Source organism: Hyperolius riggenbachi, chromosome 5, assembly GCF_040937935.1.
Source record: "Hyperolius riggenbachi isolate aHypRig1 chromosome 5, aHypRig1.pri, whole genome shotgun sequence".
NCBI lineage: Eukaryota > Metazoa > Chordata > Amphibia > Anura > Hyperoliidae > Hyperolius > Hyperolius riggenbachi.
Genome location: NC_090650.1, coordinates 45,660,838 through 45,683,433, shown reverse-complemented (window position 1 = coordinate 45,683,433; position 22,596 = coordinate 45,660,838). Strand labels below are relative to the sequence as shown.

The 22,596-nt window shown below is 43.9% G+C and overlaps 1 protein-coding gene across 1 annotated transcript in view; it reads right to left on the bottom strand.

Annotated features, from left to right (window-relative positions):
* PLXDC2 (plexin domain containing 2) overlaps positions 1-22,596 on the bottom strand; it is a 634,490-nt gene that overhangs the window by 212,787 nt on the left and 399,107 nt on the right. The window contains exon 5 of the mRNA XM_068235593.1: positions 345-467. Coding sequence (XP_068091694.1) covers positions 345-467 — 123 coding nt within the window. The remainder of the gene's footprint in view (positions 1-344; positions 468-22,596) is intronic.

The following is a 22,596-nucleotide window of genomic DNA, read 5'->3' as shown; positions in this document are numbered from 1 at the left end:
CTAGTAATGGTCACGCTAGTCAAGTACCACAGGTCATGCTAATAGCGCAACTCACGGTATACAGTGCCATTACAGCAAGTTTGTGCATCAACAGCCTGTCTACCAAGGATAAAACCTACTTGGCCATTGTCAATTATTTCTGGTAGAATGGGGTTCAAGCTATTGGCCAAAGCTTTGGAAATTATTTTAAGATCAGAATGTAGTAGCAAAATGGGTTGTAGCCCTGTGGAAGTTGCTGGTCTTTGCCCTCTTTGGGGAGTACTGTAAAGGGACCTTAGGAAACTAGCAAACAAAGCAGTACGCGGTTTATACAAAATATTTTACAAAAGAAGCACTTTACATACCGTTGTCAAAATACCTGACGGTAGAATTCCTCGACACGCTCGGATCAAAATTGGCCATCAAGGGAGCAATATATTGTGTTGCCGTGAGCATCCGATGTACGACTTCCCCCGTATATATAAAACCTAAAAAATAAAAAATAAGACACAAAATTACAGCAGCTTTCATGTAACAAGTTCAACAAGAGGGAATAGAAAATGCTAAGACCAGCTTTGTGCTTTTCGCGCAGGAGCTTACCCTCGCCCAGATGATCTACAATGTGCCACGGATCAGCCAATTAAGGATACTTTATACATGTTCGCTAGAATTGCCGAGGTTGGGGTACCGCGATGCTCGGGGAAATGGCATCTGCTTGGAAGACTAGAAAATGCCCCACAGACATATGTTCCGGCATATTGTCAGACTCTTTATTCTACTTTTATGCTGTGCTTGCTCACCGCTTTGTTCTACATTAATTCCAACACATTTGCGCTTTTGCATTCCATTTTACGCTGCTTTAATTGCCTTCATCATAATCTCAGACATCCCAGGAGAAGTTCACGGTCATTAGTAATAAAAGAAGATAAAATTAGTCCTGCTTCATTAACAGTAAATTTTTAAAAAAGGGGATAAATTTAAGAGATACTGCATTTTTTGGTTGTAAAACCAAAGCCACACATTGTTAGAATTAAAGTGTAACTGTAGCGAAAAAATTGCACCAAATGGGCATTTACCTATCTAAATAGAAACCCTGTTCCTCCTTGCTGTTCCAGCACTTGGACCCCGTTTTTTCCTACCCAAGCCCTTGTCAACAGAGCTTGGCCACACTGCACAGGCGGCTTGCGCCGGCGCATAGCCATACTGCACAGGCGGCTTGCGCCTGCGCATGGCCACACTGCACAGGCGGCTTGCGCCTGCGCACTAGCATGGAGCCGAATGAGCTAGCATGGGTCTTTTTACGATGAGCCCGTGCAGCAGCTCCTTCCTACTGTGCAGACAAGAGTTATCCTGCGCCTACGCAGTGTGGCTGCATTTGTTCGCATATGGGAGGGCGGCCGTGAACTTTACTGGATTACAGCACTGGAATGGTGAGGTGGAGGGAGACGGGGACATTTTTGTAGGATCCAGAGGCTTCCCTCTACCAAAGCAAGTATGCAAGCCCAATTTCATAATAAGGGCCAACGACTGGAAAAGAACAGAATGTAGATGTTGCAATGGCCCAGTGAAAGTCCAGAACCCAACCCAATTGAAACGCTGTGGCAGAACTATAAAAGAGCTGTATATAAACGAATGTCCACAAACCTCAATGAACTAAAGCAACGTTGTTAAAGGGACACTTAAGTCAAACAAAAAAAATGAGTTTTACTCACCTAGGGCTTCCAATAGCCCCCTGCAGCTGTCCGGTGCCCTCGCTGTCTCCCTCCAATCCTCCTGGCCCCGTTGGCAGCCACTTCCTGTTTCGGTGACAGGAGCTGACAGGCTGGGGACGCAAGTGATTCTTCGCGTTCCCAGAGACATTAGCACCCTCTATGCTGCTATATGGTATATGATATATGCTATAGCAGCATAGATGCCGCTATTGTGGCCAGGAACGCGAAGAATCACTCGCGTCCCCAGCCTGTCAGCTCCTGTCACCGAAACAGGAAGTGGCTGCCGGCGGGGCCAGGAGGATCGGAGGGACACAGCGAGGGCACCGGACAGCTGCAGGGGGGCTATTGGAAGCCCCAGGTGAGTAAAACTCATTTTTTTTGTTTGACTTAAGTGTTCCTTTAAGAAGAGTGAGCCAAATTTTCTCCACAGCATTGGGGGAGACTGTTAAAAATCCTACAGAAAACCATTATTTAAAGTTATTGCAGCTGAAGGTGTTTCTACAAGCTGCCATATTTATTAATTTTATTTTTAAAAAATACCAGTTGCCTGACTGTCCTGCTGATCATCTGCCTCTGACACTTTTAGCCATACATCCGGAACAAGCATGCAGCAGATCAGATGTTTCAGACAAAAATCTGACAAGATGAGCTACATGACATGCTTGTTTCAGGTGTGTGATTCAGACACTAATGCCAAAGAGATCAGCAGGGCAGCCAGGGAGCTGGTATTGTTTAAAAATAAATAAATATGGCAGCCTCCACATGCCTCTCACTTCAGGTTCCCTTTAAACTATTTTTAATATTTTAGCTATGTTCTTAAAAGTAACATCGAAGCAAACAATGAATTGTATGCGTAGATAATTGATAGAACATTAGTAGCAAAGAAAATAGTCTCATATTTTTATTTTTAGATATATAGCTTTTTTTTTTAATAACATTGCATCATTCTCTAATATGTACAGTTTACAAACTACACTCTTTGAAGTTCTCAGCAGTAAAACCTTAAATAAACAAGTAACAGTAAAGGTAGCCATACAGCTAGAGATGTGTCAGCAGATTCGACAAAGAGACAAATTTATCTGTAATCGAATCTGATTAGAGATAAATTAGTTTTTTGTTGATTCTGCCCATATACTACAGACTGATTCCTGTCTGATTTCAGCATGAACTCTTTAGGGAATCGGCTGAGTCTGCACCGCCGCTGACCCCCCAATGTATAATGTGCCTGCTGTGTGCATTTATACATTACCTGTCCTGTAGCAGCCTCCGCACGGTGTCCGTAATCTTCCAGGCAACTCTTATTACATGCCACTGATGCATAGCGTCTGACCAGGGACGTGACTAGATCCCACCGGGCCCCCCTACAAAAATTCTGAGCGGGGCCCCCCCACCCAGGGCCCGCTCCGGGCCATTTTGGGGGGCTGGAGGGGACGCAGCATGAGGGGAAAGCTATTCTACAGTTTGGCGGGGAGGGGGGACGGTCCCCCCCTCCCTCACCTCGGGCTTTACCCTCTGCGCTCCCCTCCAGCTTCAATAAGTGTCCGTGAGCAGCGGCAGGCAGCGGCGGCAGGTACATACCTTCCGAGCGCTCCAGAGTGGAAGTTTCTCCCTCTAGTGTCTGACGCGACTTCCTGTTTATACAGGAAGTCGCGTCAGAGACTAGAGAGAGGAGCGTCCACGCTGGAGCGCACGGAAGGTATGTACCTGCCGCCGCTGTCTGCCGCTGCTCACGGACACTTATTGAAGCTGGAGGGGAGAGCAGAGGGGAAAGCCCGAGGTGAGGGAGGGGCCGTCCCCTCTCCCCGCTGAACTGCAGCATAGCTTTCCCCTCATGCTGCATCCCCTCCAGCCCCCCAAAACAGCCCCATGCGGGGGCAGGGGCTGCAGGACCTATTGTTACGGCAGTGCGTCTGACGTCAGACACTATGCGCCGACATCAGACACTATGCGCCAGTAGCGTGTACAGAGAGCCCCCTAGAGGTTATGGACACCACTTGGAAACTGCTGCAGGACAGGAAATGTATAAATGCGCACACCGGCCACATTTATACATTACGGGGGTTTCATCATCTCGTCACTCGTTCAGGAAATCGCCGCCGTACTGCCACACACCCGACCAACCAACTTCAGGCCAACATCTTGCGACATGTGCGATCGACCATGCAACCAATTTCCGTCCCGAAATTTGTCACTTTGTCAGACGGGCATGCACTTGGCGGCACAGATTTTCATCCAATTCGATTATAATAATCGAATTGGATGGTCGATCAGCCGCCAAGTCGCCTGATGTATGGCCACCTTTAGAGACAGGTTGAGATAAGTGGGACAGAAAACAGCACTGTAGCCAACCAAGTTGGGTCGGAGAGCTCAGAGAAGCTCTTTTGCATAGATAACAACTGAAGTTTCTTAACATTCTCATATTGTTTCCTGTACACTCTTCCTGTAGTGGAAACAATATGAGGCTCATATCTGGGCTACTATCGTTCTATTTCTTAGCTGTATTACACATACAAATTATTATATCATAAGTTTATTTTCACTTCAGATTCCCTTTAAAAGGCAAGATGTGGAACAATGCTAGTGCTATGAGATGGCTTCCTGCTGAGTTGCTTTCGTTTTTAGGCTGTAAACAGAAACACAACTGGTAATACGTTTTGATTCTGTTTCAGTTATAATAAACAAAAAAATACAACTTTTGCTAAGAAATCAATTTTTCACAAAACAACAGCTCAGCGCTAATCCTGGGGCACCCCAGGCGCAGAGAAAATTGATCTGAGGATTATCACATGTATGTTCAGGCGTCACAAGCTACCTGAACTTTGGTAGTATTATCAGTTTGGTCACGGTCTACGACGTGATAGGTTCACTTTTAATGCCTATGTGCAGTCGCAGACATAATCCGGTGCACAGCGGAGCTCCACACCTTGTACATGCTCCTTATCCATCATTTTACCACCCGTTAAGTACTCTGTAATCCCTGAGCTTTACAGAAACCTGAGCTTAACGTTCATTGACTAGGGTCTATCTCTCCCACGTTCTACATAACTAGATCCCGTGTCTGAACTGCTGCATGTGTCACCACGCTGGTCAAGGCAGCAGAACCTACAGTTAGGTCCAGAAATATTTGGACAGAGACAACTTTTTTTTTCTAATTTTGGTTCCTTACATTGTTACAATGAGTTTTAAAGGAAACAACTCAGTTGAAGTACAGACTTTCAGCTTTAACCACTTAAGGACCACAAGGTTTACCCCCCCCTAGTGTCAAGGCTATTTTTTATAAATTAGGCCACTGCAGCTTTAAAGAGAATCTGTATTGTTAAAATCGCACAAAAGTAAACATACCAGTGCGTTAGGGGACATCTCCTATTACCCTCTGTCACAATTTCGCCGCTCCTCGCCGCATTAAAAGTGGTTAAAACAGTTTTAAAAAGTTTGTTTATAAACAAACAAAATGGCCACCAAATCAGGAAGTAGATTGATGTACAGTATGTCCACACATAGAAAATACATTCATACACAAGCAGGCTGTATACACCCTTCCTTTTGAATCTCAAGAGATCATTTGTGTGTTTCTTTCCCCTGCAGCTATCTTCCACTGAAGTGTCAGGCTGTTTCTTCCTGCAGAGTGCAGACAGCTCTGCCTGTATGTAATTCCTCAGTATGTGAAAGCCCAGCCAGCTCAGAGGAGGATTTATCCAGCTTGTAAAAGATAAGAGAGAAGAGAGAAGCTGCCCTAATCTAAATAATACACAGGCAGTGTGCAGGGAGGGGGCTGGAGGGGGGAGATGCATCACAGAACCACAACACTGAAGAACTTGGCAGCCTTCCAGACACAGGCTGACAAGTCTGACAAGAGAGAGATAAGTTGATTTATTACAGAGATGGTGATAGTAAAACGTGCTGCAGTAAGCCAAAACACATTAGAATAGCTTTTGGAACTTGTAGGATAATAAAAAACAGGATGCAATTTTTGTTACGGAGTCTCTTTAAGGCCTCACTGCAGGGCTGTACAACCTAGCACAAAAGTGATTCTTACCTGTTTTCTGCCCACCAACAGAGCTTTCTGTTGGTGGGCTGTGACCCCTGCCGGCATGTTTTTTTTTTTTTTAATAAATATAGTTTTTTTTTGTTTTTTTATTAAATTTTTCTTTAATTTACATTCCCCACCATCCCTCCCTTCCCCACCAGCCAATCACAGTGATCGGCTCTCATAGACATCAGACTTGAGAGCTGATCGCTCTCTGAGTCTCCCCAGGGAACAGCCGAGTGACGCGGCTGTCCCCAGTATAGCGCTGCTGTAGATCGTAGCGCTGTACCATGTAAATAGACAGCGTCTAACAGTCTCCTGGCGGCGATCACTGCTGGGAGACTGATGACAGAGCCGAGGTCCGTCATCCAAGCGTAGATGCGCGTGCAGGATCTCCTGCAAAACCCCACCCCAGGACTTCACACCAATTGGCATTGAGTGGTCCTGGGGCTGGCGTGGAGTGGTCGTTAAGTAGTTAATTTAGTGGGGTTACCAAAACAATTGCATAAAAATTTGAGGCAACTAAAGCATTTTTTTTAACACAGTCCCATCATTTCAGGTGCCCAAAAGTTCAATATCGTATATACTCGCAAGCAAGCCGAATTTTTGACCCCCAAAAAGTGGGCCAAAAGTTGGGGGGTCGGCTTGCTTGCGAATCTGTGGTCCGCGTTCCCCCCCCCCCCGCTGCTATTACCTTAGCCAGCGTCGCTTCCTGTATTCCCCTCTCCTGCTGCTCGTAACTATTAATTCACAGCAGCGCGCCCCACGGCAGCTGCTGTGATAATGAGGCAGGAAGCCGTAGAGAGAGAGCGGTTCCCATAGTAAGGGCGATACACATCGCCGCTACAGGAAGCTGTTCTCTCCTGCTTCCTGCCTCATTATCACAGCAGCCGCCGAGGGGCGCGCTACTGTGAATTAATAGTTACGAGCCGCAGGAGAGGGGAATAGAGGAAGCGGCGCCGGCTAAGGTAATAGCAGCGGCGGCCAGGGGGTGGGGGGTTTGGCACTACTTACCCATACTGGGGCGCTATACTGGGCACTACCTAGCTATACTGGGCACTATACTAGCTATACTGGGGCATTACCTACCCATACTGGGCACTATACTAGCTATACTGGGCACTACACTAGCTATACTGGGCACTATACTAGCTATACTGGGGCACTACCTACCAATACTGGGCACTATACTAGCTATACTGGGCACTATACTAGCTATACTGAGCACTATACTAGTTATACTGGGGCACTACCTACCTATACTGGGCACTATACTAGCTGTACTGGGGCACTACCTACCCATGCTGGGCACTATACTAGCTATACTGAGCACTATACTAGTTATACTGGGGCACTACCTACCTATACTGGGCACTACACTAACTATACTGGGGCACTATACTAGCTATACTGGGGCACTACCTACCCATACTGGGCACTATACTAGCTATACTGGGGCACTACCTACCCATACTGGGCACTATACTAGCTATACTGGGCACTTTACTAGCTATACTGAGGCACTACCTACCCATACTGGGCACTATACTAGCTATACTGGGGCACTACCTACCCATACTGGGCACTATACTAGCTATACTGGGACACACTGGGGAGATCATGCAGCCAGCATTTCCTACCCCCGGCTTATATGAGGGTCAATCATTTTTTCCTGGTTTTTCAGGTAGTTGGGGGCGTCGGCTTATATGTGGGTCGGCTTGCTTGCGAGTATATACGGTAACTGGAAATAAAATGTTCTTTCTAATACTTGGTTTAATCCCTTTTGCTGGCAATGAAAGCCTGAAGTCTTGAGCTCATGGACATCACCACATGCTGGGTTTTCTCCTTGGTAATGCTCTGCCAGGCCTTTACTGCAGCAGCTTTTAGTTGCTGCTTGTTTGTGGGCCTTTCTGTCTGAAGGTTAGTCTTCAACAAGTGAAATACATGCTCAATTTGATCAAGATCAGGTGACTGACTTGGCCATTCACTGTAAAGTCTTATTTCTCCAGCAGCATGACTCTTGGCCTCCTCCAGTGTCTGCCGTCACCGCAAGCACTTGTACCATGTGGCACTGGGGCATGTGTGACATCAGAACTTGTGTCGAGTCAAGTGGTACCGGCACTCATGGTGATAGCAGACACCATGGGCGCCTCTAGCCATTTTGTCACTCCAGGCAAGAAAAAGGGACTGCAGGCGGTGGCGCTATGTCGATTTCCATAGTGAAATGTATTGGAAATCACTGGTCAGTGCGTGGCCAAGCAATACATCCCTCTCTGGTCTTATTTAATCAGCGAGGGATCAATCAAATCAAATCAAGTGACTGAGTGATCTGTGGCCAACTTAAAGCAACAGGGAGAGCCATACTTTAACAGGAAAACAAACAAACACATATTTAAGTGGATAAATACCTATTCTACTTACATAACCAATATATTGTACAGTCCACATTTTGATTTCAGTGAATTTTATATACAGTAGTAATATCAAGAGAAAACTCTTCTAAGCATTTTCCATTTCTACGGTTTCTGATTGAAGCCAATCCTGATGTAATTTCCACCCTTACTCTTTTTTTTTTCTCCTAGAAACTGCACTTTCAGACCTTCGCCAGGGGGCAGCAAATCTTATTTTTTTAATTTTTTTTTTTTTTCATGTAGCGAGACATAGTCTCGCTACATGATAGCCGCTGCTCAGCGGGATCCCCCCAGCCCCTCCGATCGCCGCCGGCGATCGGCGATCAGGAGATCCCGTTCAAAGAACGGGATCTCCTGGAGGGCTTCCCCCATGGCGACGGGGCGGGATGACGTCACCGACGTCGTGACGTCAAAGGGGATTCCTATCCACCCCATAGAGCTGCCTGGCACTGATTGGCCAGGCAGCGCACGGGGTCTGGGGGGGGGCGGCTGCGGCGCGACGGATAGCGGCAGATCGGCGGCGATCGGGCACTGCACGCAGCTAGCAAAGTGCTAGCTGTGTGCAGCAAAAAAAAATTTATGCAAATCGGCCCAGCGGGGCCTGAGCGGTGCCTTCCGGCGGCATAGCCCGAGCTCAGCTCGGGCTTACCGCCAGGAAGGTTAAAGGATACCCGAACTGAAATGTGACATAATGAGATAGACATGTGTATGTACAGTGCCTAGCACGCAAATAACTATGGTGTGTTCCTTTTTTTCTTTCTCTGCCTGAAAGAGTAAAAATATCAGGTATGTAAGTGGCTGACTCAGTCCTGACTCAGACAGGAAGTGACTACAGTGTGACCCTCACTGATAAGAAATTCCCCTTTTTTTTACCTCTTTCTTGCTCTCAGAAGCCATTTTCTGCTAGGAAAGTGTTTTATAGTTGGGATTTCTTATCAGGGAGGGTCACACTGTAGTCACTTCCTGTCTGAGTCAGGACTGAGTCATCCACTTGCATACCTTATATTTAACTCTTTCAGGCAGAGAAAGAAAAAAAGGAACACAGCATAGTTATTTGTGTGCTAGGCACTGTACATACACATGTCTATCTCATTATGTCACATTTCAGTTCGGGTATCCTTTAAGGATCCTACGTGTGTCAAGTAAAGGATGCATTCCACTTCCATAGTTACTGCTCTTCCTGCACTGTTACAAAAGTCAAATAAATTATATATAGATAAGGATCTTTAATCATCTGTACATAATACTATCAAGCTATAATTCGCCTACCATTGTTCAGCAGGCTGATAGCTGCGCTAAATCCAGCCGTTACTTAATTCTACAAAAAAAACCACTGATTAAAAGAGACTTCAATTTCCCCATTAATAATTTAGTGGCTGATTCAGCGCACTGAGTTTTAATGTAATTTACAAATGTATTTGTTATGGCTGTGTGAAGTACAAAATAATTGAAATATAATACCGCGCGGAGATTTATAAGCGGACGCAGCGCAGAGAAACACCCTCGCCGTTTTGTAAAAATTAGGATGAAAGGAGGAAATGAATTGTTGATGGACGCTCTTCACTTAATATTTAGCCGTCAGTAAAGCTGACAAGTCAAGCCAGCAATTCATGGCGGGGCGCGGAGTACGGAGCGGTATCCTTGAAATGTATTCTGTTCAGTGGAATAAAAAGACTTGAGTCTATTCAAATATGCACAATCCAAAGATGGGTCGGCACCACCAAAGTGTAAATATAGCTCTTTATTCCATCACAAGGACAAACAGTGATAGACCGTTGTTTCAGGCAAAAGCTTTTGCCCGAAGCAACGGTCTGTTTGTCCTTGTGATGGAATAAAGAGCTATATTTACACTTTGGTGGTGCCAATTATCTTTGGATTGTGAAAAACAAAGCAGATCGACAGCCCCAATAGTGCAGTATGTCAAACCAATTGGACATAAGTATATGAGAATATACTCACAAAGGTGCGTTACTTCTGGTAACCACTAAGTAGGCAGGTGGGGAGATTAAACCCGACCCCATTCAGATTAAAAATGTTGCTCTCTGTAGAAGTAGAAGAAAGGGGGCAACACTCCTCCACCAAGGGTGGACACTCAGAGTAAACAATTGTTCAAAACGGAGGCGCCAGATAAGAATAAAATAGTTAAAAACCATTTAAAAAGGGGGAGGAAGTGGTGGACTTAGCTCCCACAAGTAGACACAAGATCTGTTATTCACTGAAAAATATCTTTATTCAAGTAGACTCCAGATTGATAGCAACGAGTTTCACTGGTTATATCCCGCTTCATCAGGCAATACAGTATGTGGAGCTTGTAAAGATCCAGACCAGGTATGAGCGCCTCCAGATTATTTTTGGATTATGGATTTTGTGAACCCCAGGGACACAGGGGCCGGGTCATGGCACACCACTTCTACCTTTTGTGGTGCTCCTTCACACTTTGGAATCCATTGAAATATGAACATTTTACTGACATCTGCCAAGTATGGAGGATCACTTCTATGATAATCTCTCCTGGAACGAGGGATCAGTTTGTACTTCTCTGATTGGCTGCTAGTATCTCACTATTGCACTTTGTGTACAAACATACTAATTTCAGAGCTTTGTAGAGGGGTGGAGGCACCCAACAAATATGTATCTCTCAGAGTAAAATATGATAAAGTATATGAGGTATCTTACCTCTGCAGATGAACCAACCCAGACAATGGAGGTTTATATCAGGTAAGATTTATTCAAGCACAATTTAAAAAAACAGACAACACGTTTCACAGGTCTCTGCCTGCTTCCTCAGGTTAACCCACCTTTGTGAGTATAATTATTCTTGTACTATTGATCTATCCCTATATCTTATGATACTGCACCATTTGGCCTCTGTCAATGTGGGCTACTGTGGTTGCCCACAGTGACTGACCCTACGATATGTCAGAGCTGTTCATTTGGGCACTGGTGCTCAGAAAATTCCTCAACTGGGAGCAGTATTTCGGCTCCCAATATACAATTCTCATGTAATGACAACTTCTAGTAATGTGATACACTGAGCTGGGAGGACTTGTGATTTTCACACGGATGACATTACCATAAAAAAATAAATAAATGGGATAAATCTAATGGCAATAATGAGAAAGAAAAAACGTTTTTACTGCATGCAATCTCTGAATGTAATTCCACCTTAACCACTTAAGGACCGAGGTGATAGAGATCTACGCCCTGTTTTGATGGGCTCCTGGCTGGCAGGGCGTAGATCTCTATCACCGGCGCCGCCGCTCCCCGCCGCGATCGCGCGCACCGAACCGGCTGCACTTAGCTGTCTTATGACAGCTAAGGCTTCTGGGTATCGGCAGGAGCCGTCACTGATTGGCTCCCTGCCGTGTGATCGCTGCGAGCCAATCACAGCGATCACCCTCCGAAAGGCAACATAGTTGCCGTTCCGCCTTCCTCTCCGCCTCCCTCTCCCTGTCACTGTGGATCTTGTGTGACAGGGAGAGACGCACAGCCTGCAGCCGTGACAGGCTGTGCGATTTTAGTGTAAAAAAATCCAGATCTCCCCCCCATGTATCCCTTGATCCCCTCCCAACCACCTATATATAGATATATATAGATCTATATATAGATCTATATATATAGATCTATATATATATATATATAGATCTATATACATATATAGATCTATATATATATATATATATATATATATATATATATATATATATAGATCTATATATATATATATATATATATAGATCTATATATATATATATATATATTTTACTGGATTGTGATTTTAACCACTTGCCGACCGCCCCTACCTAGGGGCGGCGGCAAAGTGGAGCCCGCAACGACCGCAATACGCCGATCGGCGGCGGCTCGTTGCGGACTAGCTGGCCGGGGATCGCACGCTGGATGTGCCCACCCGCGACGTCAACCCTCCAGCCAATTAGCAGCGGCGGCGGGTTGTTAACCCCCGATCTGCCGCATGTAAAGCGGATAATACGCTTTGTAATGTATACAAAGCGTATTAAACAGGCTGCCTCCTGCCCTGGTGGTCCCAGTGATTGAGGGACCACCAGGGCAGGTTGCAGCCCTCCTAGTAAGTACCCAAGCACACTGATCCTGCCCCCTGATCACCCACTGCACCCATCAGACCCCCCCTGCCCACCCCTCAGACACCTGTTTGCACCCAATCACCCCCCCTAATCCCCCTCACTCCCTGTCACTATCTCAACACTATTTTTTAGATTAGGTCCTAAACTGCCCCCTGGGGGCTCCTGAACACCCCCCTCCCACACCCTCAGATCCTCCCTAGACCCTCCCCCCTGTGTACTGTATACATCTATTCTTCCCTATAATCACCCACTGATCACCTGTCAATCACCCATCAATCACCCCCTGTCACCGCCTGTCACTGCCACCCATCAGATCAGACCCTAACCTGCCTTTTGTGGGCACCTGATCACCCACCCACACCCTCAGATTGCGTGCAGACCCACCCTCAAATCACCTCCGAAAGTGCATTGTTTACATCTGTTCTCCCCTCTAATCATCCACTGATCACCCATCAATCACCCCGTCACCAACTGTCACTGCTACCCATCAAATCAGACACTAATCTGCCCCTTGCGGGCACCCAATCACCCGCCCACACCCTCAATTAGCCCCCCAGACCCCCTCTGATCAACTCGCCAGTGCATTGCTTGCATATATTCTCCTCTGTAATCACCTACTGATCACCTATCAACCACCCCGTCACCCCCTGTCACTGCTACCCATCAGATCAGGCCCTAATATGCCCCCTGCGGGCTTCTGATCACCCGGCCAAACCCTCACCCGCCCCACCGCAGTGACAGACATTTTTTTTCTGATCACTGCTGGTACGACTTAATTGCCATGTCCAGGTCACGATTTGAGAACATTCCTGCACTTCAGTGCCAATACAACCTGTCATCTAAGAAGCCACCCTGCTTATGACCGGTTCCACAAAATTCGGCCCCTCATAGACCACCTGTCATCAAAATTTGCAGATGCTTATACCCCTGAACAGTCATTTTGAGGCATTAGGTTTCCAGACTACTCCTCGTGGTTTTGGGCCCCTAAAATGCCAGGGCAGTATAGGAACCCCACAAGTGACCCCATTTTAGAAAGAAGACACCCCAAGGTATTCCGTTAGGTGTATGACGAGTTCATAGAAGATTTTATTTTTTGTCAAAAGTTAGCGGAAATTGATTTGTATTGTTTTTTTCACAAAGTGTCATTTTCCACTAACTTGTGACAAAAAATAAAATCTTCTATGAACTCACCATACACCTAACGGAATACCTTGGGGTGTCTTCTTTCTAAAATGGGGTCACTTGTGGGGTTTCTATACTGCCCTGGCATTTTAGGGGCCCTAAACCGTAAGGAGTAGTCTAGAAACCAAATGCCTCAAAATGACCTGTGAATAGGACGTTGGGCCCCTTAGCGCACCTAGGCTGCAAAAAAGTGTCACACATGTGATATCGCCGTACTCAGGAGAAGTAGTATAATGTGTTTTGGGGTGTATTTTTACACATACCCATGCTGGGTGGGAGAAATATCTCTGTAAAGGGACAATTGTGTGTAAAAAAAATCAAAACATTTTAATTTACATGGGTATGTGTAAAAATACACCCCAAAACACATTATACTACTTCTCCTGAGTACGGCGATACCACATGTGTGACACTTTTTTGCAACCTAGGTGCGCTAAGAGGCCCAACGTCCTATGAGTACCTTTAGAATTTCACAGGTCATTTTGAGGCATTTGGTTTCTAGACTACTCCTCACGGTTTAGGGCCCCTAAAATGCCAGGGCATTATAGGAACCCCACAAGTGACCCCATTTTAGAAAGAAGACACCCCAAGGTATTCAATTAGGTGTATGGGGAATTCATAGAAGATTTTATTTTTTGTCACAAGTTAGTGGAAAATGACACTTTGTGAAAAAAACAATAAAAATCAATTTCCGCTAACTTGTGAAAAAAAAATGAAATCTTCTATGAACTCCCCATACTACTAACGGAATACCTTGGGGTGTCTTCTTTCTAAAATGGGGTCACTTGTAGGGTTCCTATACTGTCCTGGCATTTTAGGGGCCCTAAACCGTGAGGAGTAGTCTAGAAAATAAATGCCTTAAAATGACCTGTGAAAATCCTAAAGGTACTCATAGGACTTTGGGCCCCTTAGCGCAGTTAGGGTGCAAAAAAGTGTCACACATGTGGTATCGCCGTACTCAGGAGAAGTAGTATAATGTGTTTTGGGGTGTATTTTTACACATACCCATGCTGGGTGGGAGAAATATCTCTGTAAATGGACAATTGTGTGTAAAAAAATCAAAAGAAATCTCATTTACAGAGATATTTCTCCCACCCATCATGGGTATGTGTAAAAATACACCCCAAAACACATTATACTATTTCTCCTGAGTAAGGCGATACCACATGTGTGACATTTCTTTTGCAGCCTAGGTGCGCTAAGGGGCCCAAAGTCCTATGAGCACCTTTAGGCTTTACAGGGGTGCTTACAATTTAGCACCCCCCAAAATGCCAGGACAGTAAACACACCCCACAAATGACCCCATTTTGGAAACTAGACACTTCAAGGTATTCAGAGAGGGGCATGGTGAGTCCGTGGCAGATTTCATTTTTTTTTGTCACCAGTTAGCAGAAATGGAAACTTTTTTTAATTTATTTTTTTTGTCACAAAGTGTCATTTTCCGCTAACTTGTGACAAAAGATAAAATCTTCTATGAACTCACCATGCCTCTTAGTGAATACTTTGGGGTGTCTTCTTTCCAAAATGGGGTCATTTGGGGGGTGTTTATACTATCCTGGAATTCTAGCACCTCATGAAACCTGACAGGTGCTCAGAAATGAGAGAGATGCTTCAAAATGGGAAAATTCAATTTTTGCACCATAGTTTGTAAACGCTATAACTTTTACCCAAACCAATAAATATACACTGAATGGGTTTTTTTTAATCAAAAACATGTTTGTCCACATTTTTCGCGCTGCATGTATACAGAAATTTTACTTTATTTGAAAAATGTCAGCACAGAAAGTTAAAAAAATCATTTTTTTGCCAAAATTCATGTCTTTTTTGATGAATATAATAAAAAGTAAAAATCGCTGCAGCAATCAAATAGCACCAAAAGAAAGCTGTATTAGTGACAAGAAAAGGAGGTAAAATTCATTTAGATGGTAGCTTGTATGACTGAGCAATAAACCATTAAAGCTGCAGTGGTCTGAATGGAAAAAAGGCTCTGGTCCTTAAGGGGTGAAAAGACTGCGGTCCTTAAGTGGTTAAAGAAAAACTGTCAGCCATACTATCTCAGAATAAAAAACACATATGTAAGTAGATAAATACTTGCCCTGCTTACATACCATATGTATTGCACTGTCCGAATTTCGATTTTAGTGATTTCCATTTTGTCTCTGTCTATCTTGAAGCCAATCCTGACATCATTTCCTCCCTTACTCTGTCTGTGTATCATTGCCCGCCCTCCTCCTAGTCTTCAGACACTCCCACCCAGTTCTGCAGTAGAAAGTGCATTGTCTGAGCATGAGAAATATTGGCCAATCAGAGAGGAGCAGAGGTGTGGGAGGGGAAAACGGGAGGGAAAAAGGCTTCAGCCAATCAGGCTGAATTAGTTATGCCTGAGAGGAAAGTAAAGAAGAAAAAAAGAAAACCCAGCATGTCCTGCAACTTCCTTTGTGCGGCAGTTGTACGAAATAGGAGCCAGGGGAACTGAAGAATGATGTTTTATGGAGAAGGAATGTAAGAGTGATTTTTAACTTTTGGATTGCCTGGTTAGCATCCTTATTACTTGTTTACCAGATAAAAATAAAGAATTGATTTTTGATTTTATGCCCGACTCTTACACTTTAAAGGATACCTGAAGTGAGAGGGATATGGAGGTGGCCATATTCAATACCTTTCAAACAATATTAGTTGCCTGACATCCTGCTGATATTTCATGCATTGGTTGAGTCTGAATCACACACCTGAAACAAGCATGCAGCCAATCCAGTCAGATTTCAGTCAGAAATATCTGATCAGCCTGCTTGTTGAGGGTACACTGTACATTGCGTAATAACAGGAATGAATCCATAATCGTGGTTGAGCTTAGGTCATATCTGCTTTCTCAGCACCAAACTTCTGGCCTACTGTAGACTGGAGCTGATAGTAGTCATCTTCTATATATTTCCTTTGCTTTTCAGGACAGTCTTCGCCAGGCATTGACATTAGCTTATTGTGCAGTTACAGCAGAGGATCTCTCACACCTCCGAACTGTCTGCCTTGTTTCAGAGTCTCATCTGTTTTCTGTGAAGTGAGCAATTTATCCTCCTTACAGTTTTACGCACCTCACTTTACTTCAATATCCCACCTCTGACAAGCAATGCATTTCCTTGCCGGGGATCATATTGACTTTTACCATATGTGCTCTTTAATTACATGGATGAAGGGTGATGTGTGGACAATAAATGCTTCGTATTTCCTATCGTTTTTGCAGGAGATGCTAATCGATAGTGTGATACAGCGCTCTCACCGCTCAGTTCTATCGTCATTGGCAATGCGATGAGGTTGCTCTGGCACCTGTGGGTTAAACCCTCGGTGTTCTCCCCAGGTTCTTTTAGCCGGGTGCTCCACCAGGCTAGTTTTGGTGAGCACCCGGCTGTTATCAGCTCACCTCCTCCTCTGCTGTAAACAGAGTTGAGCAGAGAAGGGCCGGCTCTGTATTCTCTCAACTCGCCCCACCCGGCTACTTTTTCATGCCACCCAGCTGGAAAAAATGTCTGGGGAGGACACTGAAACTTGCGAGGCACTTGCCTCCCCCACTGCCTTTGTACCATTATGTCTACCCGACTGGTAATAAAGGGTTTTTAAAGAGACTCCGTAACAAAAATTGCATCCTGTTTTTTATCATCCTACAAGTTCCAAAAGCTATTCTAATGTGTTCTGGCTAACTGCAGCACTTTATACTATCACTCTCTGTAATAAATCTGTGTCTGGAAGGCTGCCAAGTTCTTCAGTGTTGTGGTTCTGCTATGAACTCACCCTTCCAGGCCCCTCTCTGCACACTGCCAGTGTGTTATTTAGATTAGAGCAGCTTCTCTCTTCTCTCTTATCTTTTACAAGCTGGATAAATCGTCCTCTGAGCTGGCTGGGCTTTCTCATACTGAGGAATTACAAACAAGGGCAGAGCTGTTTGCAGGAAGAAAAGAGCAGCCTGAAACTTCAGTGCATGGGGGAAAGAAACACACAAATGATCTCTTGAGATTCAAAAGGAATGCTGTATACAGCCTGCTTGTGTATGGATGTATTTTCTATGTGTGGACATACTGTACATCAACCTACTTCCTGTTTTGGTGGCCATTTTGTTTGTTTACAAACAAACTTTTTAAAACTGTTTTTAACCACTTTTAATACGGCGAGGAGCGGCGAAATGGTGACAGAGGGTAATAGGAGATGTCCCCTAACGCACTGGTATGTTTACTTTTGAGCGATTTTAACAATACAGATTCTCTTTAAAGGAGCAGTGCCTCGATACAAGTCTTTTTCCCTGTTTGCAATTGTTCCTGTTGGATGAGCTCTGCTCTAGCCTGTCCGCCCTGCTGCATTCTGGTGCCAGGTACTGTTTACTCTTCCTTTACCAGACTTACGAGTTACAGACTACCCAGCAAGCTCATGGTGAACCAAAACTCATTGGAGTGAGTAAGGGGCTACAAAGGACCAAAGAGCCCTCTTAGTAAAATGTTATGCAAACCAAAAGTTTGCCTTCTGAAAACAGAAGGAATTTGTGATAATTCAGGTTGGAGTGAGCATATGATGTATCCCACGATGCATCACTGCTGAATGGGATAATTTGCATATACAGCAGCGATGCATCGTGGGAGACATCATATGCTCACTCCAACCAGAATTATTGCAAATCCCTTCTGTTTTACCAAACTTGTAATGTTACTCACTGTGTCACTATAGCCGTAATTCCTATTACGGCCTATGTTGCCGCCGGCTGCGCCCAAATCTCCTGCGCTGGAATAGCAGTGTTCGAGTTCAACCTCCGATATATTTTATTATTAACCGCTTAATGCAAACTGGACATATATTTACATCCAGCATAGTTGTGGAGGTGCACCACCAGTTTGTTAATAATTGAGGCATCATTTTAAGCAAGAGTTGTAGAACACATTTTAGTGTGTCTTATAGCTTGGAAGTTTGGACCCATGTCACATAAAAAATAGGTAGGGACAAACTCATCCCAACACAAAAAAGTGATTTTCTAAATTATGATCAAACTTGGGAAAGTTTTAGCAAAACTACTAGAGACATATGTGGTAGCATTTTAACCATGATAAGTAGTAGAATAGAGTTTAGAGAGTTTTAGCATTGAGGCTCAAGTCTTGTGTATTATTCTTAGTCTCAAACTGAATCAAAAGCAATTACCGGTATTTTTCGGACTATAAGACGCTTCTGACCATACCTAGGTTTAGAGGACAAAACCAGGGGGAAAAAATTTATACTAAACCTGGTGCATCCATGGTGAATGGGCATCTTGTGGATTATGCCCCCTTTGTACCTCATGCCCCTTTGTACCTCTTGTGTCCCCATGTGTCCTCCTCTATGCCCCTTTGTGTTCCCTGTTTGTCCCCCTGTGTCCTCCTCTGCATGGGCACAGTACAGGAAGTTTCCAACATTGCGACGGGTCAGAGGTTCGTATTGGTAGGCATTCACAAGTCAGGAACTACCTGCATTTGGACTATAAGACGCAGTGACTTTTCCCCCCTCCATTCGGGGAGAAAAGGTGAGTCTTATAGTCCAAAAAATACAGTACATACTCGCATATTCTGTACCAATATAAAAGTCTTGTAACATGAAAACAAATTGGCAGAATATAGAAGAAAAAACATATATTGTTACCTTAGGAGCTTAATATGTATACCATGAGGGTATATTACTATTATTTCTGCAAATAAGGTATTGCAGCCATTGATAGTGTACAATGAGAAAGCAAAAACAGAAAAAAGACACCTTTATTTCCAAATACAATGTTGTCACCATACATAATATAAATGTTATAATAACCAAAATGGATAAGCAAATAAAATGTGTGGGTTTGACTCATAGTTAGCATTATTTATTGTAAAGCTATAATGGGTGTAAATGGAGAAATAGTGTGTTTTTTTCTATTTATACCCTTATTTTCCCTTAAAATGCATAGAAAATAAGGTAATTACTAAACAAAATTATCACACAATAAAAGTCTAATGTGTGCTAAAAAAACCCCCACAATAGATAGATCATTTAGGTGTGATAAGCTGTAATAAAGTTATTGGCGAATGAATGGGAGAAGTGCTGATTTGTGAAAATTGCTCTCTTCCTGAAGTGGTTAAGAAAGGTAAGTACATGCTAGGGCTAGTATTATATCTAGCTATGTTTATTTCACATGTCACTCCAGTTACTCTTTAACCCTTAAAGTACACCTACAAGGACTTTCGCCTGGGATGGATCAGGTCTTGATTCCTTGGGCAAGGTTGTACGGATGAATTCTGCTGTTCTGCATGGGGAGGAGGGACGATGTAGCAGCACACGACAGTGCGGCACAAAGGGGCGGGGTAAGTGGGGAGAAGAATGCCTCTGGCCTGCGCTCAGTAGAGTCGATCCACCAGGATGATGGTTGGTTGAGACACCAAGAAGAAGGCAGAGGCTACTGTACATATGCTAGATTCTTGGTACAGTAACCGGCCACCTCAGCTGAGAACCATCTAGCCTGCGTATAAAGCTAGCAATGGCTGCGGTAGAGACGTTAGATTATGAGTTCCTCTGAAGGACAGTTAGTGACAGGGATTCTTCAATGTACTTAATCAAGTACTATGAAAAATGTGTCAGCACTATATAAACACCTAATAACAATAATAACAATATGACGTATTGACTAAACATCCCAATCCCGTAGGTCTTGTCGCTCATAATCCTTCAGTAACTTGCGTATATTTTATAATCTTTAATCCTGTGTTTGTTGTGTGGAAAATATGTTTGTTTAATGCCTCCAGCTAAGAACAAGTGTAGCGTTTATTCCCTTTGAAGCTATTTATCATGCAAACAGCTTGTTCCAGCGTCTCCCTCCACCAGTAGAAGCGGAGAGTGCTCTTCACATGGTCGCTTTCATAAACACGCCAGCAGGAGCCAATCCTGCCTCTTATCAGCATTTCTCCTGTGGGCAGATCATATTATTTGTTTCTCAAACATGCCTCTCATACTCATCATTTATCCTATTTGTCCTTCAGACGTATCATCCAGAAATCTATTCTTCCATAATGACTGTGTGTTCTATTACTGTCCTCTTGATATTTTAAGAAGTCTCTAATGTTCTGTGTTTGTTTGTTTATCTTCCAGGATTTCTTTTTTTAAAGATGAACTGCGGTCTAGTTGAAATGCTGGATATCTTTTTTTTTTATTAAATAAAAATCCACTAGAGTCCTTTTTTCACCTGGTTATGATTTTTTTGCCTTATGTCTGTATTTTAGGCACCCTTAAAATGCCTATTAAACTTTTAACAGCCCCATCCAGCCAGCGAACTGTCTCAGCCAGCAAAACTTGCGCTGCCCAATGCAGCCTAATACAGAGCGGGTGCAGGGAGAGCATTTTAATATTTACCTGTTCCAGACACTGGATTGGCTCTAATGCCAACATTATCATCTGGGTCCTGTTCACATGATATCACATGCCGATTCTGTGGCGCAACTGTACAATGGAGCGGACTGTGAAGAAACCGACCTATAAGGCAACGGGGAGCAGGACAAAGCCCCAGGTAAGTAAAATAGAACTTTTTCCCTCACCTCAGGTGTACTTAAAAAAAATCCTGACAAGAACTATCAATTAAACAAAGAAGGAAAATGGAGATTCCAATTATTTTTATAACAATAAGCACCATTAAAAAAAGCTGACTTAATTTATGAAAGTACAACAGTTGATTGATCCCAGCATTTAAACGATGGACACTCATTCCCTTACCACCTCCTGTCATCCTGTAGTAGGTGACAAAGGGTAATGGCTCTAAACTGAACAACGGCAGTGGCCCTGTGTCCCGCTCTGACCACAGCAGCCTGGCAAGAGTCTCAGGAATCCTCAGCGTCTCCAATGTTCCAGCTGTAATGGTTCTTTACTTCACAATTAGGGTAGAACAATATTCCGTTAACTGCATTCATCCGTATGAACTCTGTTGCCTCTTTTGATCAGCTTGTCTTCAGACTCCCCTGCATGCGTCTGAAAAGATTTAAAGTCTTCCAAAGTGTTGATCCAGTGAGCAAGAAAGGTGTGGTCAGTGCATTAAACAGTCACGTCCAAGCATTTATTTTTCCCAAACTCTTAGGAGTTCTTGTTCACCATGACCTTGCTGGGTAATCTTTATCCCAGATAAAAAACAAAATTCCTTACTGGTAGAGGGCTCAGATTTACTGCAAATTTCCAAACAGCAAAAATAATCAGACTGGTGGTATAGAGCCATCTACTCTGGGGCGACAGGAGGCAGAAAGAGAGCTGGACTGAGTGTCCGAAGTTTTGAGAACTTGGATTAATCAACTCTTGTACATTACTTGCTTTGAGTCTTGAGACTGACTCAGGATCCCTGTCACCTATGCCTTGTCGCACCGTTATTATTATTTAGGATTTATATAGCGCCAAAGCGCTGTACAGAGTATATATATTTTTTTTCACTTAACTGCCCCTTAGAGGGGCTCACAATCTAATCCCTACCATCGTTATTTTTCGATGTATGTATCGTGTAGTGTATGTATCGTAGTCTAGGGCCAATTTATGGGGAAGCTAATTAACTAATCTGTGTGTTTTTGGAATGTGGGAGGAAACTGCGATGTCCAGAAGAAACCCATGCAGATGCAGGCAGAACATAGAAACTCTGTACAGATAGTAACCTGGCTGGGATTCGAACCGGGGATCTGGCGCTGCAAGGCGAGAGTGCTAACCACTACACCGTTAAATTTACCCAGGGTTTAAATAGAAAAGATCAGGTGTTTCTAGAATTATTTTTTTTGTACTGCAGGAGAAATCATGTAAACAGGTGATAAAAGTTGTCACGGATTGGTTGGTCACAATCATGTGATTATGCCTCACCTCTTGTCCTGTATAGGCTAAAACCGGATCAGAGAATCAGACAAGCAATCACGTGACCTAAGAGCTCTCCCGCTAGAGAAATCCCCCTAGGAGAATTGATCCTCTCTAGCTAGCACCACTATGAACACAAAGCTTATTAAACTCTGGTGTTTGGAGATCTTCTTTAACCTTCTATTAAAAAAAGAAGCATTTACTTAATTGCTTAATTCTTTTAATGCCATTTTCTCTTATGAAAAGTTGCTCAAAAAGAAATTTAACCACCCTGGCGTTCTGATTAAATCGCCAGGGTGGCTGCGGGAGGGTTTTTTTTTAATAAAAAAAAAACTATT